Source organism: Tupaia chinensis, unplaced genomic scaffold (assembly GCF_000334495.1).
Source record: "Tupaia chinensis unplaced genomic scaffold, TupChi_1.0 Scaffold139466_1, whole genome shotgun sequence".
NCBI classification, from domain to species: domain Eukaryota; kingdom Metazoa; phylum Chordata; class Mammalia; order Scandentia; family Tupaiidae; genus Tupaia; species Tupaia belangeri.
The window spans coordinates 556519-576377 of record NW_006199351.1 but is presented as its reverse complement, the minus strand read 5'-3'; the positions used below and the strand labels follow the sequence as shown (position 1 = coordinate 576377).

Sequence of the window (19859 nt, the reverse complement as noted above, 5' to 3'; positions counted from 1 at the left end):
TGAACTTACTGAAAAAGCTTTCAGTCTTTCACCATCAATTATAATACTAGCTGTGAGTTTTTCATATTTTGTCATTATCATGTTGAGAATTTTCCTTTCTATTCCTAGTTTATTAAGTGGTTTTTATCATGAAATGGTGTTGAATTTGAGTAAATTCTTTTTATGCATTAATTGAAATGATTATGTGCTTTTTTTCATTCTATTAATGTATTATATTGATGGACTTAACTAAGTTTTACAACCTTTCATTCATTCCTTCCTTCCTCGAACAAATTCCTCTTGGTCATCGTGTATAACCCTTTTAATATTCTGCTGACTTTGATTTGTCAGTATTTTGTTGAAGATTTTTGTATCAATGTTCATAAGAGGTATTGAACTTTTCTTTTTTTTGCATGTCTTTGGTTTTGGTGTATGGGCAATGCTGGCCCATAGAATAAGTTAAAAGTGTTCCCTCCTTTTTATTTCTTTAGAGGTGCTTGAGAATAATTAGCATTAATTTTTCTTTAAATGTTTGGTAAAATTTAACAGTGAAGGCATGTGGTTCTGGGTTTTTCTTGGATAACTTCTTATCACAGATTTAATCTTACTAGATTTATATCATTTCAGATTTTCTATTTCTTAGGAGTTACTTTTCACATATTGTGTATTTCTGGAAAATGGTTCATTTCATTTAAGTCATCTAATTTGTTGGCATATAATTGTTCATAATATTCTCCTATAATTCATTTTAGTTCAGAAAAATTGGTAGTGATAACCCCATTTTATTTGTTTTTACTAATCTTTCCTTTTATCTTAGTTTAGCTGAAAGTTTGTCCATTTTGTTGATCTTTTCAAAGAACCAACTTTTAATTCTGTTGATTTTCTCTATTGGTTTCCTATTCTCTATTTTATTTACCTCCACTCTAGTCTCTATTACTTCTTTCCATGTTCTAGTTTTTAATTTAGTTTATTTTTCTTTTTCTAGCTCCTTACCATGTACAGTTAGGTCATTAATTTGAGATCTTTCTTCTTTTCTTCATGTACACATGCACTGCTATAACTTGCCCTTTTGGCATTACTTTCACTGCATCCCATATATTTTGATATGCCACGTGTTCATTTTTAATCATCTCAAGATAATTCCTTTTTTTTCTTTTTTTATTGTAGAATTGTCTATTTCTCCATTGGGTCTGTCAAATTTTCCCTCATATATTTTGGAACTCTATTATTAGGTATATATACTGTTTTATTTTCTTACTATATTGATTAACTCCCTTATAAATATATAATGTCCCCCTTCTGTATAGTAAACTTTTCAGATATCTAATACATTAAAAAGTACAGATACAAAGGATTCTTAAAATTCAATTAAAAAAAGAGCCTAATTTTAAAAATTGGCAAAAGCTATGAATAGCTACCTCATCAAAGAAGATATACTAATGGCAAATAAGTATATTACAAAATGCTTAATGTCACATATGTTATGGTGTGAATATTTGTGTCCCTCAAAATTCTTATGGTGAAATTTAACCTCTAAAGTAATGATATTAGAAGGTATAAGGTCTTTGGGAAGTGATTAGGTTATGAGGGTGAAGCCCTTATGAACAAGATTAGTATCCTTATTATAAAGACCCGAGAGATCCCTTCCCCCTTGTACCATATAAGGAGATCACAAGAAAATGTTCTCTATAAATCAGAAAGTAACCCTTTACTAGACACCACATCTGCTGGTGCTTTGATCTTAGATTATCCACTCTCCAGAACTATGAAAAATAAATTTTTATTGTTTATAAGCTACCCAGTTTATGGTATTTTGTTATAGTGGCTGGAATGGACTAAGACAATATTTTATCAGAGACAGTAAATTGAAATAAAAATTAGACACCACTACACACCTGTTAGGAAGACCAGGTGCTAGAAGGGAGAGAAGAATGAAAAAGTGGAATACAGGGGATTTTTAAGGCAGTGAAACTATTCTGTGAGATTTCATAATGGTGGATAGATCTCATTATATATTTGCCAAAGCTGTAAAATGTATAACACAAAGAGTGAACCAGAATGTAAGCCACAATCCCTTCTCCTCCAGTTTCTGCTCAGGACTTTGAACATGCATGCACATGCACCCAGCATGAGTTTTAAGCTAATGAGTCCAGGACTTGAATCACTGTCAAATACATGAAAGTCCAGTGACATAACCATTACTCCATCTGGTCATTCCTTCCTCACTCTTTTGTAGTTCTACAACTCCTTAAAAATAAAATCTATTAATTAAAAAAAATAGTGTAGACTTTGAAACCTGTGCTCAAATTCCAGCTGTATTCTTACTAGCTGATTGATCTTGGGCAATCTACTAAACTTTTCTGTGTAGCAGTTTCCTCTTCTTTGTTTTTTAAAAATTATTTATTTAATTTTATTTATTCACTCATTTATTTTAATTTGACAATAGAGAGAAAGAGAAAGTGAGAAAGCAAGCCACCAGGTCCGGGACTTGAACCATGGTAGGCCATGTAGGAGTGTCCAGTGCTTTAGCCACCATGCCACCTGTTAGTCCCACAGTTTCCTTTTCTTAAAATGAGAAAAGTCATAAGACTTAATTCATAAGTATATTTAGTCAAAATTACTTAAGTTAATATATGTAAAACCCCTAGAACAATGTCTTGCACTTAATAAGTGCTACATAAACACACTGCAGTCATTTAATTCTCACATCAGCTAACACCATTTTACAAATAAGATAAATAACATGTTCAGGGCTAAATTAGTAGTAGCAGAACAAGGGTTTGATTCCGAGTTTTGTTTAAGGCCTGTGTGGTTCCTTCTATATATTCCTTCTTTCTTTTGGGAGAGATTTTTGCTATAGGACATGTGCACTCACTGGAGAGACAGAGAGACAGAAAGCAAGAAATAACCCACCAAGCAGGGGTGGCCACACTGCAATCCCTTCTCCTGTTAAGATTTTTGGGCACACACGCACACATGCCCAGCATGAGTTTTTAAGCCACTGGGTCCGGGACTTGAACTGTGGTTGACTGCATGGCAGTCCAGTGACATAACCATTATGCTATTTACTGGTCCCTCTATATGGTCTTTCTATAATGTGTTTGTAAGTACATACCAAGTTCCTATGTTAAGTAAAAATTCAAGCCATCTTTATAAAAGCACTTGAAATTTAACCTAAAACTTAAGATAATTTGTGGTATTTTAAAATAAAGTAATTGCAAATGGCAAAATAGAATGTCCAATTTCTATATTAAGAGATTCCAAGACAGACTGGGAGAGTTTGGAATAGAGTTAAATTGTCATGTCAGATGAATAACACATTAAACACATGTAAACGTTCAAAACATTTAAACTACTTCTCAATGTATTGGGTTTGATTAGTTAAGATGTGACCATCTCATATACTGAAAGAAAGTATTCAGAGTTATAGGACTAAATATAAAACAATTATGAATCAATTAGTTTAAAGACATCAAGAGGATAATGGACAGTGAAAGAGATGTCATAATTGAAGTCAAATGAGAAAACGTCATAAAACAATGTTAGAGCCATCTATAAACTTCAAAGTAATAACAAAAATGTTCTTTTTGCATATTGTCATTGATTGAATTGTTTTCTCAATATGAAATATTAAACTCCTAACCACCTATATCTGTGAATGTGACTTGATTTAAAAATAGGGTCTTTGCATATATAACCAAGTTAAGAGGCCATACAGAATTAGAGTGGGTCCAAGTCCAATAAGACTAGTGACCTTATAAGAAGAAAATAGACAGACACAAAGGATGTGCAGATGGAAGCAAAGATAAAAATGATGTACTAAAAATCAAGGAAGTCTGAGGACTGGGTACAGCCACCAGAAACTAGGAGCAAGGCATAGAACCGATTTTCCTCGGAAACTCCAGGAGGAACCAACATTGTCAACACCTGGATTTCTGATTTCTGGTCTCCAGAACTGTGAGCAGACATATTGCGTTATCAGAAAAGTCATGACATAGTTTTTCTATGCAAAAATGTGTCATGACTTTTCAGACAACTCAATATTTCTGTTGTTTTAGGTCACCCAGTTTGTGGTACTTAGTTACAGCAGTCTTAGGAAATGAATATAGTACACTGACCACTATCAATGACCCCTGTCAATAAATAATCAATGGTATCATAGATTTAAAAAAAGAAGAAGAATACAAACCTACTACAGGTCAAGAAAAACAAAGACTGAGAAACTGTCATCAGCTGTAAGAGACTAAGGAGACATTATAACTGAATGCATTGTGAAATCTTGGATTGAATCTTGAAAGAGAAAAGGACACTTGGGAACCAGCAGTTAGCGTAATGGCTATGTCGCTGGACTCCCACGTAGGTGACTGCGGTTCGCGTCCCGGACCCGGTGGCTTAAAACTCACACCGGGCGCGTGTGCGTGCGTGCCCAAGATCCCGAGAGGAGAATGGAGGAGAAGGGATTGCGGCGTGACCATCCCCCCGGGGGGTGATTTCTCACTTTCTGTCTCTATGTCTCTCCCTGTCTGTCTGGCGAGTGCACGCGCCCTATAGCGAAAATCTCCCCCCCCCAAAAAAAAAGAAAGAAAAAGGACACTAAAAAACTGATGGAACTGAAAAATGTAGAGTTTAAGTAATACTGTGTACCAATTCTAATCTCTTAATTTTGAAATCTGTGTCATGGTAATGAAAGATACTAACATTAGGGGACACTGAGTGAAGGGCAAATAAGAACTCTTTTATGTTATAGATCTTTGTCTTAGGGCATGTGTGTTCACGAGAGAGATAGAGACATAGAGACAGTGAGAGGGAAAGTGAGAAATCACCTCCCCCCTAGGAGGCATGACCATGCCAAAATCCTTTCTCCTTTCTCCTCCCAGGAGCTTGGGCATACATGCACACATGCCTGGCATGTGTTTTAAGCTACCAGGTCCGGGACTCGAACTGCAGTTGGCCATGTGGGAATCCAGCGACATAACTGCTACGCCATCTGCTGGCCTCAGAACTCTTTATATTTTTACAGCTTTTTATTTATCTAAAATTATTCCAAAATCTTGTTTTCTTTAAATGAAAGCAACTTATTACTTCCATTATTTACAACTCCCTTTAAATATCTATTGACTCTTTATAAATAACCATAAAATATTTAAATACATTGATAAAATAATTCCGTTTCTGGTAGTTTATCTTGAAATAATCCAAATATGAATAATGTGGATTAAGATAAATGTTTTATTATTAGTGGGATAGTGATCAGGGTCTGCTTTCATGATATTTTTGGTATAAAGAGACCTATATTTTGGAGTTTTTTTTTTCATTTATATTATATTTGGCCATTTTCTGAACACATCTATGAATGAATGCCAATGAATTTGCAATTGATTATGTTGGGTTTTTCAGACAGCAAATTTCATTTGTTCCTGACTTTTTTTCTAAGTGTTTTCTTTCTATATTATTTTCTGGTTTAAATGTTTTCTTTCTATATTTTCTAAATATTTTCTTTCTTTATGTTACTTCCTTTTTTTTTTTTTTTCCTTTTTGGAGAGATTTTCACTGTAGGGCGCGTGCGCTCGCCAGACAGACAGAGAGAGACATAGAGACAGAAAGCGAGAAATCACCCCCCCGGGGGGATGGTCACGCTGCAATCCCTTCTCCATTCTCCTCTCGGGATCTTGGGCACGCACGCACATGTGCCCAGCGTGAGTTTTAAGCCACCGGGTCCGGGACACGAACCGCGGTCGACTACGTGGGAGTACAGCGACATAACCATTACGCTAACTGCTGGTTCCCTGTTACTTCCGTTTTTGAAAATAAATATTTTCGTTTCTAAATGTTTTCTTTCTATATTCTTTCTTGGCTTTGTTACATTGGCATTAATGTACAGAACAATGTCTACAAACAGTGGTTTAAGCAAGCTACATTATCTGGCTTTACCAGGAATCCTCTGGTATTTTCCCCTTATATTAGGTTTGGCTGTTGTTTTGTCATAAGTGACTACATTTAATTGAATAAGTATATTTTATCCCTTTCTCTTTTTTATTTTTGGAGAGATTTTTTTGCTATAGGGCACATGTGCTCGCCAGACAGACAGAGAGAGACAGAGAGAGAGAAAGAGAGAAATCACCCCCCAGAGGGGATGGTCACGCTGCAATCCCTTCTCCTCCATTCTCCTCTTGGGATCTTGGGCACGCACGCACACGCGCCTGGCGTGTTTTAAGCCACCAGGTCTGGGACGTGAACCGTGGTCGACTACGTGGGAGTCCAGCAACATAGCCATTATGCTAACTGCTGGTTCCCACTTTTTTTTTTTATCAACTATGTATTTTATTTTAGTTTTATCAAGTGGACTTTTTCTAATATACTATACATTGTTGGTGTGTCTCATCTTTTTTTTTTTTTTTGGACAGGTTTTTGCTATAGGGCGCTTGCGCTCACCAGAAAGACAGAGAGAGACAGAGAGACAAAAAGCAGGAAATCATCCCCAAGGGGGGATGGCCATGCTGCAATCCCTTCTCCTCCATTCTCCTCTCGGGATCTTGGGCACGCATGTACACACGCCCGGCGTGAGTTTAAGCCACCGGGTCCAGGACTTGAACCATGGTTGACTACGTAGGAGTCCAGAGACATAGCCATTACGCTAACTGCTGGTCCCTTGTGTCTCATCTTTTGATGTCATGAATAATGTTTATAGATTTCTCAATACTAACTGTCCCATATTCCTAAATCAAATCTTAAATCTTACTTGATGATTAGATATTAGTATCTTTTGCTCAGTATAGAAAGTAAAACAGAGAACTATAAAGGGAAAAGTATCCCATAATTATGACTTCATAGAAAACTGTTGCTTGGACTTTCTCACCTATTCTTCTAAACACCAATGCATAGTCATACATAACCTCTAAGCATAAACACACTCTCACACAAACACACGGGATTATATGAGACATAAATCTCTGCAAAGAGCTGGTTTCACTCAAAGTATCATAGACAAAGTTTCAACTCAATTCTCATAGGTTTTTTTCTTTTGATTATATGAACAGTATTCAAAATATGTGTATATCTTAATTCACATCACTAGTCATGCATAGGTGAAATCAAATCCCTCTTTTGTGTGGTTACAAATAATATTGCAACAGCATCTTTGTCAATAAATCTTCATAGCACTGTCCTAGTTTATTTGTGGGGATAAGATTTAAGATACAAATTACTTATAGGATAAAAAATAGAACCAGTCTGTCAAAGAGGATATGCATTTTCAAGTTTGTGGATGCTACAAAATTACCCTCCAAAAAAATGTAATATCAATTTTTACTCTAACAATTTATGAGATGGGGGCTGTTACTCAACTCTTTAATCATTGATGAATATTATCAGAAGTGTTAAGAATTGATGATTTGGTAGAGTAATATGATGTTTTATTTTTCTTCTCTGTTTTGTGTAAGATAAGATTTTTGAATCTGTAGTCCTACGAGTACTTTTTTTTTTTGGAGAGATTTTCACTGTAGGGCGCGTGCGCTCGCCAGCCAGACAGAGAGAGACATAGAGACAGAGAGCGAGAAATCACCCCCCAGGGGGGATGGTCACGCCGCAATCCCTTCTCCTCCATTCTCCTCTCGGGATCTTGGGCACGCACGCACACGCGCCCGGCGTGAGTTTTAAGCCACCGGGTCCGGGACACGAACCGCGGTCGACTACGTGGGAATCCAGCAACATAGCCATTACGCTAACTGCTGGTTCCCCTACGAGTACTTTTTTACATTTTAGTATAGGTATTATTTTACCTTTACATATTGAACTGTAACTTTTTCCGTTCTATTTTGTACCTATATTTAATTCTTTCTAAAAATTTAAATACCATGACAATCTTCTGTTCTTTACAGATTTTCTTAGGTCAGTGTCAGGTACTCCTTGAGTCATTTTTCATAATCTGTGTTGTACATTCCATCCATATTTTAGAACTGATCTTAGAATAGTATTAGTACTTGTGTGTTCGCACATAAAAATAAAAACATATACATATACAAACACAAACACACCTATTAAATGGAATGAGTTTTCAGATGGAAGACCTATGTAAAAGTTGAACATCTAGTTTAATGTCAGAACTGAAAAGGAGAAAACCAGCAGTTAGCATAATTGCAATGTCGCTGAACTCCCACGTAGTTGACCGCGATTCGCGTCCCGGACCCGGTGGCTTAAAACTCACGCCGGGCGTGTGTGCGTGCGTGCCCAAGATCACGAGAGGAGAATGGAGGAGAAGGGATTGCGGCGTGACCATCCCCCCTGGGGGGTGATTTCTCGTTTTCTGTCTCTATGTCTCTGGCTGGCTGGCAAGCGCACGCGCCCTATAGCAAATCCAAAAAAAAAGAACTGAAAAGGAAATAAACCATCTGTAAAATTGTTAAATAAAGGGTGATGATCTTGAGTCCAGTAAATGACTATTCCAAGGATGAAAGAAGACAGCAAAGTATAATGTCATATTCTGTCCAAATAAGTCTGGAATTTTGAGGAAGATGAGAGGAGAAATAGTCTGGAAGTGGCAATAGGCACAGAAAAAATACTTGCCAGACTTCCATGCCCTGTAGAATACTGAGAAGACTGTAGAGAGAACCCTTCCATGGCTTCTTTGATACAATTTCTTATAGTATACTCTTAAACTGATTTATTGTTTTTGTTAATACAGAAGGTACTTCTTTTTTTGTTTGTTTTTTGAGAGAGATTTTTGCTATAAGGGCATGTGCACTCGCTGGAGAGACAGAGAGACAGAAAGCAAGAAATCGCCCTCCGGGGAGATGACCAAGCTACAATCCCTTCTCCTCCATTCTCCTTTTGGGATTTTGGGCATGCGATCACATACTCCCGGCATGAGTTTTAAGCCACTGGGTCCAGGACTCAAACCATGGTCAACTACATGGGAGTCCAGTGATACAACCATTATACCATCTGCTGGTCTCAGGAGGTACTTCTTAAATCATGGATAAATACAATAATTATAGCATTCATTTTAATAATAACAGTTATAGCACATGTAAATGTAAAAGTGACCCAATAGTGGAAGAATACACATGATGGTGAATATGAAATGTCACATTTTTTGTCTAGTCTTAATCTTCTGTATTGTAAAATGAAAGGAAAAGTAAGTATTTTATTGAGTATAGTAAAATGTTATGTGTAAGGAGCATTTAAATCCCATACAAGATATATGCCTAAAAGAATTCATGGGCTGTCCCTGTAGGTTACTATCAGTACATTGGAATCTTAGGATAACATATGTTAAAAAACAAGTAGATTTCAAACATTTTTGTGTAGGACCTAGAATAAAAACATAGTTATTGATTTTACATTGTTATTCAATAAACACAAATGTATTACACACTCTACTACTTACACAACTACAAATAAAACTGAGAGAAAAATTTTATGAGACAATGCTTTGTCTTTACTATGTAGGATTTGCTTCAGGAGTTTAATGTTTGTGCCATCCGATGTTATAGATATAGGCACAAGTGGTTATTTAAATTTAATTAAAATGAAATAACATTCCAATTGCTTGTGGCTACCATAATGGATAACACAAACATAGAAAATTTCCATCATTTTAGAAAATTCAGTTGGGGCCAGCTGGGGACATAGTCGCTAAGGCGCCGGATTCCCACATGTCTGACCATGGTTTGAGCCCCAGACTCAGGGACTTAAAGGCTTAAAAAATCACACTGGAGAAGGGACTGTGGTGTGACCATATCCCCGGGACGTGAATTCTCATTCTCTCTCTGTCTTTCGGGTGAATGCATGTGCCCTATAGCAAAATCTCTCAACCAATCAGTCAAGTTCTATTGAACAGCTCTGGCTCGATTCTACCCTATTCTTCTCTGTTTTCACTTGTATTCTATTCTGTTTTGTTCTATTCTATTCTGTCCTGGTCTTCTATTCTTTCATGAACCACTATTGAGTTGAAAATTGAAATTTAAATATCAAAAGAGACTGTATGTTTGAATATCTTAACACAGTAAAATACTCACTGAAATGTTTTCAGGTCAGTGGATTCACCATAAAATATTTGTATGGCTACAACATGCAAATACTGAAACAGATTAGCCAATAAAGGCACTGTACAATAAAAACAAAACACAAGCCACTTATGTAACTTTACATTTTCTAGTAAGCACATTAAAAATAGAAGAAATTAATGAACTACTTAAAAGAAGTAATTGTGCAATTGAAAACATGTTTTGTTTTGTTTTCTGGACCAACCATGGTGACATAGGTGGCAGAATGCCACTCTGTAACAATGGAAGCCATGTGAAAGATGGGAGGGGGATGGATTTGGATCACAGGTTGACCTGAGTGCACATACCTAAGATCTTGGCTGGCTGGAAGGCAATGGAAGGGTGGGAAGTAACACATGATGAGACCCTGTTGAGAGGCCTCTGTCTCTTTCTCTTTGTTTCCTTTTCTCTCACATTTTCTCTTGTGAAAAAAATAAGGTCAGTAAACATTAAAAAATATTTTTATTCAAATTAATATATAAATTAAAATATTGTGAATATAAAATTGCTAATAGTGTATTTTGCATTGTTTTATACTAAGTCTCTGAAATATAATGTATATTTCACACTAATAGCACATTTTAGGACTAAAAGCATTTTTGTTACTTTTTTTTCTTTTACTTTTTACATCTTTTTAAATTTTGTTTATTTTTTGCTATAGGGCACATGCACTCCTTAGGGAGAGATAGACAGGTAGAAAAAGAGAGAAATTGTGAAAGCACCCCTCCCCCCAGGGGGATGCCCACAATGCAATCCCTTCTCCTCCATATATGCCCTACATGTTTTTCAAGCCACCTGGTCCAGGGCTTAACCCTTGCAGTTGGCCATGTGAGATCCAGTCACCTTAACGATGATGCTACCTGTCTGGCCCAGGACTAAAACTATTTTAACTGCTCAGGAGTCACATCTGACTAATGGTTACCATATTGGATACCATAGCTAAAAATAAAAAAAAAATTGATGTTTAATTTCAGTTCTGCCTGTCTTTACAATTAATCAAATATGGAGGCTATCATAATTCAATTACATAGTATTGATAGGAATTCAAGCTATTTGATTATAATATCTGGCTAGGAACACATAGTTCTGTGTCCAAAACTTAGTTTATGTCAGGCTGGTATTGAGAGATGAGGACCAATTTTTGAATTACTTGCATGAGTATATTAACTTCAGTTTTAAAATTAACACTCATGTTGTATAAGACAATTTCATTATAACAAAAATTCCAGACAGTGACAATTTTTTTAAAGAGATTTTTGCTATAGGACAAGTGCAGTTGCCTGAGAGACTAAGAGAGACAGAGAGACAGAAAGCGAGAAATCAATCTCTAGTGGCTAGGCCACGCTGTGATCCCTTCTCCATTCTCCTTTTGGGATCTTGGGCATGCACACACACACCCCTGGCGTGAGTTTGAATCTGCTGGGTTTGGGACTCAAACTGCAGTTGACTACCTGGGAGTCCAGCAACATAACCATTGCACACCAACTGCTGGTCCTGAAAGTTACAATATTTGACACTAACCACTTTTATAACAAAATGTTTAATAAGTTATATATTAAATGTTTACAGGAAACCTGGGAATGTTATAATTGGATATAAAATAATACAAATACATTTTTATTTCATTTTCTTTTATACATTCAATCACATAATATTTAGCTGCATTTTAAATGATGCAATGAATAAATTGTTAAAAATTACTTCGTAAGGCCCCAGCAGGTGGGATTGTGGGTGGAGTGCTAGATCCCGCATTGCCTGCTCTGTAGTTTGGGTCCTGCACCCTCGGCCTGAAAAACACACCAGGCATGTGTGCGTGCCAGTCCAAAGTCCCAAGAGAAGAATAGAGGAGAAGGGATTGCAACACTATTCCCCCTTGGGGGATAATTTCTCACTATCCTTCTTCCTGTGTCGCTCTCTAGCAAGCACACACACCCTATGCAAAAAATCTAAAAAAAATTGATTTCAGAAGAATATATGTAAAAATAGTCACTCAAGACCAGTTTCTTTAAAGCTGATGAATTTTTTTTGCAGTTATTATTATCATTTCTTAATTATTGCAGGAAAGCTGTTGAAAATTACTACTTTCATGAAAATTTTGAAAATATTTTCTCGAGCTTCCCATTAAATTTCTCTTGGCCACAATAAGATTCAATTCTGATACTTGCATCTAGATCTTTAGTTTGGCTTCATGACTTTCAAACCAGAGTAACTTTAATTCCTGAAATCTATCTTTCATTTTAGAAAACTGATATCTGATTAATCTGACATCTCGTTATGTGTTGTAGGTTCAATTTCATTTTCTGTCATAAACAAAGAAACTGATGATTATGAAGATGAAACAGATCAAGAGCCCCCTTTCCGTAAGGCAATATCAAGACTATCCCACATTTTAGACAAGGAAGACTCAGGTAAATTTATTTTGACACATTCATGATGAAAGTGCATAAATCATAATTATTCACTTTTAAATAACATACTTTACATGCATTATATATATATGTATACATTTGTGTTTCATATGTTTCTAAGAAATTGATTGTATTATTTAGGGATTAACTTTATGTAGCTTACTTTCTGGATTTCTACTGCTATTATTATTAATAAATCTTATTATGACAACTAGAATGCTGCATACTCTTCTATAATGAAAAGTTTTCCATATTTTTTCATTATTAAAAAATAGATCAAGTTTCTGAGAAAATGTTAATGAGCATATTATTTCCACAGTGTAATATGCTTTTCTTAATTCAATAAAAAGGATGCTAGTAATCTTTTCCATCTTCCAAAGAAATTAAATGGCATTATTGTCCCTTGTACTATACAGTTTTATTTAAATGTTGATAAACATCATATCTTTTCGGAAAAAAAAGTCAAAGGAAAGTGAGATTGTAGAGAATCAGAATAGTTAGGGCAAATTTCTTGGAGAATGGGTGAATGAGTTGTTCTTTCATGGATGAGTAGCAGGTGCATACGAGATTGTTAGAGGATATTATTAAATGATTAGAGAGAGATTTTTAAGGCATTAGTTAACACTTTTGTGGAAGCCGGGGTATCCAAAATCTGTAGAGAAGCCAGAAGGTTAAAACTTTAGGTAAGAGTTGATGTTGCATTTTTGAGTCTGAATTCCTCAAGACAGGACAGGCAGGCTGGAAACTCAGGCAGGATTTCTTTGTTGCAATCTTGAAAAAGAATTGTTCCTCCTTTGAGGAAACTAGGTTTGCAGTTAGGGTCTTAACTAATTGGAAGAGACCCATCCACATTACGGAAGATAATCTGCTTTTTTCTCAAAATCTAATTTAAACCATAATCATATTTTAAAAACAGCTCCATGCCAGCAGGTGGCATGGTGTTTAGGGCACTGTACTCCCATGCTGTCGACCATGGTTCAGTCCCAAACCTGGTGGCTTGCTTTCTCACTTTCTCTCTATCTCTCTGTCTCTCTCTGGTCAAAATAAAAGTAAGTAAATTATCTGTTGAAGATATTTTGTAGTTTTATCAACTGTATTAAGGGGAAATGTTCACCTGTTGAAATATCCATTTTGTAAGACAAATAATAATGTGATTGAATGTATGAAAGAAAGTGAAATGAAAAAAATAAAGGAAAAAAATGAATGAATGAATAAATAAATAAATAAAATTAAATAATTCTTTAAAAAAAATAGCTCCATGATAGCATCTAGAACTGGAGTGTGACTAGCACCTTAGCCCAGCCAAGTTAATACATGCAATTACATGTCACAATAAAATTAAATAATTCTTTAAAAAAAATAGCTCCATGATAGCCTCTAGAACTGGAGTGTGACTAGCACCTTAGCCCAGCCAAGTTAATACATGCAATTACATGTCACAGAATACACAAATTGAAGAGTGGTATTTAGGCAGTGTTCAAATGGTTTGAAAAAGGAAGGATAGTTAAAAACAGATCCATGTAACAGTAAACTGTGTTTAAAGGGAAGAGAAACAGGCCACTAATGGTGGTGATATTTATAATGAAATACCACTAAAAATGGAAAGCATTTCAGAAACTGGCATTGGTTGATTGTCTTTAGAAAGGAGAATGAAAGAGGGAATTGATTCCAAAAAATAATGCTTATTTGTATATTTTTGAATAGAAAAAGAATAAGATGGAAATTTTGAAGGAAAATAAAAGCCTAGGAGATTATTATGTTTAGCACAGTTTTGTACTTCCTAATGTTGACATGAAAGCAAGACATTTCCATGGCAATTCCAGTTGTCAGTTGACCTTGGGCACTGATACTAGCTGTAAAAAAAAAAATGCATTGAAAAAGTCTAGGTTTTTTTCTGTTAAAATCATTCAGATGAGACCAAAGAATTGATGACTTTTATAAATAAAATATGCTGAGAGTTGAATCCTCATCAGTATCTAAGGCAGAAGATCCATTAGAGAAAAGCAGGTGAAAATGTTAGGAGGAGTTTTAAAGAAAGTCAGAATATTATGATAGGCTAGTAGACTAAAACAGAGTGATGTCAAATAAAAAATACTAAGCTGCATGATGATAGGTTGCAAGACAGATTAAGAGCTAGGAAAAATGTATTTAATAACATTTAAGGATATCTCCATTTCTTCAGACCGTCCTTCCTTTCTCTGTTGCTTCCTCTCAGAGGGGATTACTTTTTTTATCCACTATAGTATCATGGATCTTGTTTTACAGTCTGTTCTGCAATATATTTATTTTCATTTAGAGAAATCGTCTGGCTTAACTCTCATCAAAAAAAAAAAATGACAATTAAACAAGGATTTTTTTTTAACCTTCCAGATAGGGAAATGTGAAAAATAATGGCAACACCAGTTTTAATTAGTCGGGTCAAAAGAGATAATCAAGTGCACTGTAATGGAAATTTGAATTAATAAAAAATTTCAGAGAGAACATTTACAGTGGATTTAAAACATTTAAGAATTGTTATCTCTTTTGACTCAGAGATTTGGTCTAGGAAATTTGTTAGAATAAAATAATTGAAGATATACACAACTTTTTTTTAGAGAGATTTTTGTTATAGGGCACATGCACTCCCTGGAGAGACAGAGAGACATAAAGGGAGAGATTACGCCCCTCTCCCCCCCACCGCCACCCCAAGGGAGGATGGCAATGCTGCAATCCCTTCTCCTCCATTCTCCTCTCGGTATCTTGGGCATGTGCCCAACATGAGTTTTTTGGGTTTTTTTCCCCGAGGTTTTTGCTATAGGGCGTGTGCACTCGCCAGACAGACAGAGAGAGAGACAGAGAGACAGAAAGCGAGAAATCACCCCCCAGGGGGAATGGCCACACCGCAATCCCTTCTCCATTCTCCTCTCAGGACCTTGGGCACGCACGTACACGTGCCCGGAACGAGTTTAAGCCACTGGGTCTGGGACGCGAACCGCGGTCGACTACGTGGAAGTCCAGCGACATAGCCATTACACTAACTGCTGGTCCCGAACCCAGCATGAGTTTTAAGTCACTTGGTCCGGGACTCAAACCTCAGTCAACTACATGGGAGTCCAGTGACATTACACCATCTACTTTTCCCTGTGTCTTTTTTTTACATAAATAAATAAATAAGTAAGTAGTTTTCTTTTGGTCAGGGAATTATGGATGATTTTCTTTTTGTTGTTGTTGCTTGTTTGTTTTGCTTTTTTTGTATAGGACATGTGTGCTCGTGAGAGAGAGAGAGAGAGGGAGAAAGAGAGAGAGAAGGAAAGTGAGAAAGCACCCCTCAGGTGGAAATGGCCATGCCACAGTTCTTTCTCCTCTATTGTCCTCTTGGGATTTTGGACACATGCACTGAGTGTGTTTTACAAGCTGCTGGGTATGGGACTCAAACCACTCAGTCAACCATGTGCGATCCAGTTGCCTTCATCACTATGCCATTGGTTGACCCTAAGTAATTTTCATCTTCATGCTATTCAGGTCTTTCTCAAGTTGCAATAGTGTGTGTTATTGATTTTATAATTTAAAAAAAGTTTTAGTATGTTTAAGGTTTAGAATAAAATAATTTTAATGGCTATTTTTATTGTTCTTCTTATTTATAAGTCATCCACTAATCCCACTCTAATAAATTTATATTCAGTGTACATTTTGCCCTATAGGAACTAAATCATTAGCATCACAACACTGCCACACATGGTAGTCACAGTAATTAGAAATAGTAGCTGTTATTGTCTCTGTGATGGTTAATTTTATGTGGCAACTTGGCTGGGCCATAATACATAGATTGGTCAAATTTAACCTGAAGATTTTTGTAAAAGTTTTTTTAAAAATGAGATTAAATCAATAGACTGAATAAAGCAGTTTACCCTTTATTATATTATTGGGCCTCATCCCATTAGTTGAAAGCATTAGTAAAACAAAGTCTTGGACCAACCAGTGACAATTAGTGATTTCTCACTCTCCCTTTCTTCTCTCTCTCTCTCTCTCTCTCTCTCTCTCTCTCTTTCTCTCTTACTCTCTCTCTCTCATGAGCACACAGGCCCTATAGCAAAACTAAAATGAAATAAAAGAGACTGACCTCCTCTGATACCCCTACAGATTTTGGACTTTCCAAGCCTCCACAATCATGTGAGCTAATTCCTTAAAAATGATTCCTTTCCTTTCTTGAGACCAGCAGTTAGCGTAATGGCTATGTCGCTGGACTCCCACGTAGTCAACTGAGGTTCGAGTCCCGGACCTGGTGGCTTAAAACTCACGCTGGGCGCGTGTGCTTGCGTGCCCAAGATCCCGAGAGGAGAATAGAGAAGGGATTGTGGTGTGGCCATCCCCCCTGGGGGGTGATTTCTCGCTTTCTATCTCTTTGTCTCTCTCTGTCTGGCGAGCGCACGTGCCTTATAGCGAAAACCTCTCCAAAAAAAAAAAAAGAAAAAAAAAAGAAAAAATGATACCTTTCCTTTCTTTATATATACACATCCTATTGGTTTTGTTCCTTTGAAGAACCCTGAGTAATATAGTCCCCGATGCTATTGGCAGACTGCCTACATATAGGCAGACTTATGTCATTTTGCTAAAGATCACAAGGTAAAAGTAGTCAAGCTGGGATTTAGGCCTTGGTCTACTCACCCCCAGTCATTCTATAGGTCATTACACTAACCTAGCATCATGGAATAATCTCCTTAGTCATAAGTGCTGTTTTTCTCCATGTTTCTTTCCTCTGTGAGTTCAGTGTGGGTTAAAGCATTGAAAAGGCCTAGATGAAATATGCATGAACTACCTAAAAGGGGAAACGTTTTTCATTTTAAGGATTTTAGTTTATTTTGGGAGAAGTCACATTTAAATGTCATAAAAGCATTCAAAGTGCTATCATGAAATTGAAGGAGCAGCCTACACAAATGTGAGCAGAGGTTTCCACAATAATATTATATCGGTATAATTTAGTAACCTTATTCTCTGAAAATTAATGGTTTTAAAGAAATGAACTGGTGTCTGTAAACACCATTGGAGCTAAGTTTGGCTTCAAGAACTCCTTACAAGTATTTGATATGAGAACTCACCTGTGCCTCCTCTCTTTGTTCTTCTCACCAGCTGATTGCTCTGACAGTCTCAATTCTCAGATCCATACAATTTTGTTTCGTGTTTTTGAGAGCTAAGTATTAGAATAGCGTGAAATATAATACAATGTAGTACTACACAAGGGGACTTCAAAAATTTATGAAAAACTGGAATTTAAATATGAGGATTTTTTACTATAAAAATATTTTGAAATCATGGGACAGTTGGTGTAATGGCTATGTCACTGGACTCCCATGTAGTCGACTGCAGTTCGAGTCCCAGACCCGGTGACTTAAAACTCACGCCGGGCCCATGTGTGTGTGTGCCCAAGATCCCGAGAGGAGAATGGAGGAGAAGAAATTGAGGCATGGCCATCCCCCCGGGGGATGATTTCTCACTTTCTGTCTCTCTGTCTCTCTCTGTCTGTCTGGCAAGCGCACATGCCCTATAGCAAAAACCTCTCAAAAAATATTTTGAAATCATGAATTTTTTATAATATGCATTTTCCATAAACTTTATGAAGATTCCCTCATATGATACAGAACAGTAAAATCCAATGCACTACAATGCTATTCAATGTCACACAATGCCGTATAATACAATACAATACATTGCAAAACAATATACTCATGGTGCTCTTTGTCACATCTACTGCGAGGATAAAGACCATTCTCAGCAATCAGACCATCGATATTCCAGAGAATATCAGCATCATTCTGAAGGAATGCAGAGTTATTGTGAAGGACCCCAGAGGAACCCTGCAGAAGGGACTTTGATCACAGCAATGTAGAGCTCAGTCTCCTTGGAAAGAAAAAGAAGAGGCTGTGGTTTGACAAATGGTGGGAAAACAGAAAGGAACTGGTTCCAGTTCACACTATTTGTAGTCACATACACAACAGGATGAAAGGTGTTACACTGAGCTTCCACTATAAGATGAGGTCTTCTGTACGCTCTTTTCCCCATCAATGTCATTATTCAGGAGAATGGGTCTCTTGCTGAAATCCGAAATTTCTTGGGTGAAAAATACATCTGGCGGGGGCGAAGACAACGCGCTGGTGCTTGTTCAGTATCTCAAGCCCAGAAAGATGAGTTGATTCTTGAAGGCAACAATATTAAACAATTCAGTGGCTTTGATACAGAAAGCCACAACAGTTAAAAATAAATATATAAGGAAATTCTTGGATGGTATCTATGTCTCTGAGAAGGGTACAGCTCAGCAGGCTGATCAGTAAGATAAGTTCTAAGTTCTCCAGCTACAGTAATAAGCCGGATAATTTCTAAGGCCATTATATGACATTTAAAAAATAATAATAAAAGACAAAAATTGATTTGAAACTTTTTCTTAAACTGATTATCCTTTTCCAACTACTTGGCAAGTAAGCAGTTGAAGAGTAAAGAATTACTCCTAGTAATAGGAGTATGCTAAGAACAACGCAGAAGTCCTGATCAGGATTTTTGTGTGTGTGTGTCTAGTTGTTTTTCTTCACAGGAACAAGTGGCTTAAATCTGGTTTTTGAAAGAATAGCAAGGATATTTCAGGCAAGAGAAATACAGTATCAGGGAATATGTAGCAAGGATATTTCAGGCAAAAGAAATACAGCTCATCATTGGATGTAGAAGTTGGGGAAGATCCTGAGGCTAATTTTACCATGGCATCAATTTTTATTTGGTACAGATGTGTCCTAGTTACTTGTAAAGAGATACCTGAGAAGTGCAACAAAGTGATAAAGGCTTACTATGAGCTAGAAGATGTAGTTTGTGTCACGATCAACATAATTTTGCCATCTAATATCTCAATAATCTGCCCTAGTTCAGCCGTGCACCCTAGAACTTGTTTATTGTTAAAAAAATTTAATAATCCTTTCATAATCTCTTAAAAATATATACTCATGGAAAAGATTTTCAGAAGAGAGAGGTGCTGAGAATTCCACTAGTCAGTACTCCCTGTTTTGTTTTATATGAGGAAGCTGGAAACCAAAGAGGTTAATGAATTACCTAAATCAGTTAATCTAGCATAGCCATTTATGAACTCTTTTAAACATAATACTGATACAGACAATTTACTGAAACTGAAGGACTTTGTATAACCATGAACTAGTTCAACACTGGAAAATGAAAGACTGTCAAAGTAGGAAAGTGACTTGATGGGGAAAAAAAAAATGGATAGAAGGAATCTGGGTTTGGGGCGAGTATAAAAACCTGCTAATGGATGGCCTTTGAGGTTCACTAAGGCTCCAGTTTTAGAGTGGGGAAGTGTGGCTTTAGACATCACCAGCACAGAATTGCCTGATTTTTAAAAAATATTCAAAACCCAGGTATAAACATCATTTTTTCACTACTTAGTCTATATCCCATT

The 19859-nt window shown here is 36.4% G+C and overlaps 1 protein-coding gene across 1 annotated transcript in view; it reads left to right on the top strand.

Annotated features, from left to right (window-relative positions):
* LOC114004647 (cilia- and flagella-associated protein 47-like) overlaps positions 1–19859 on the top strand; it is a gene marked incomplete at its 3' end in the record, with an annotated part of 78868 nt that overhangs the window by 33208 nt on the left and 25801 nt on the right. Inside the window, 2 exon segments of the mRNA XM_027765697.1 lie at positions 12308–12382; positions 19758–19829. Of these exon segments, the coding sequence (XP_027621498.1) occupies positions 12308–12382; positions 19758–19829 (147 nt within the window).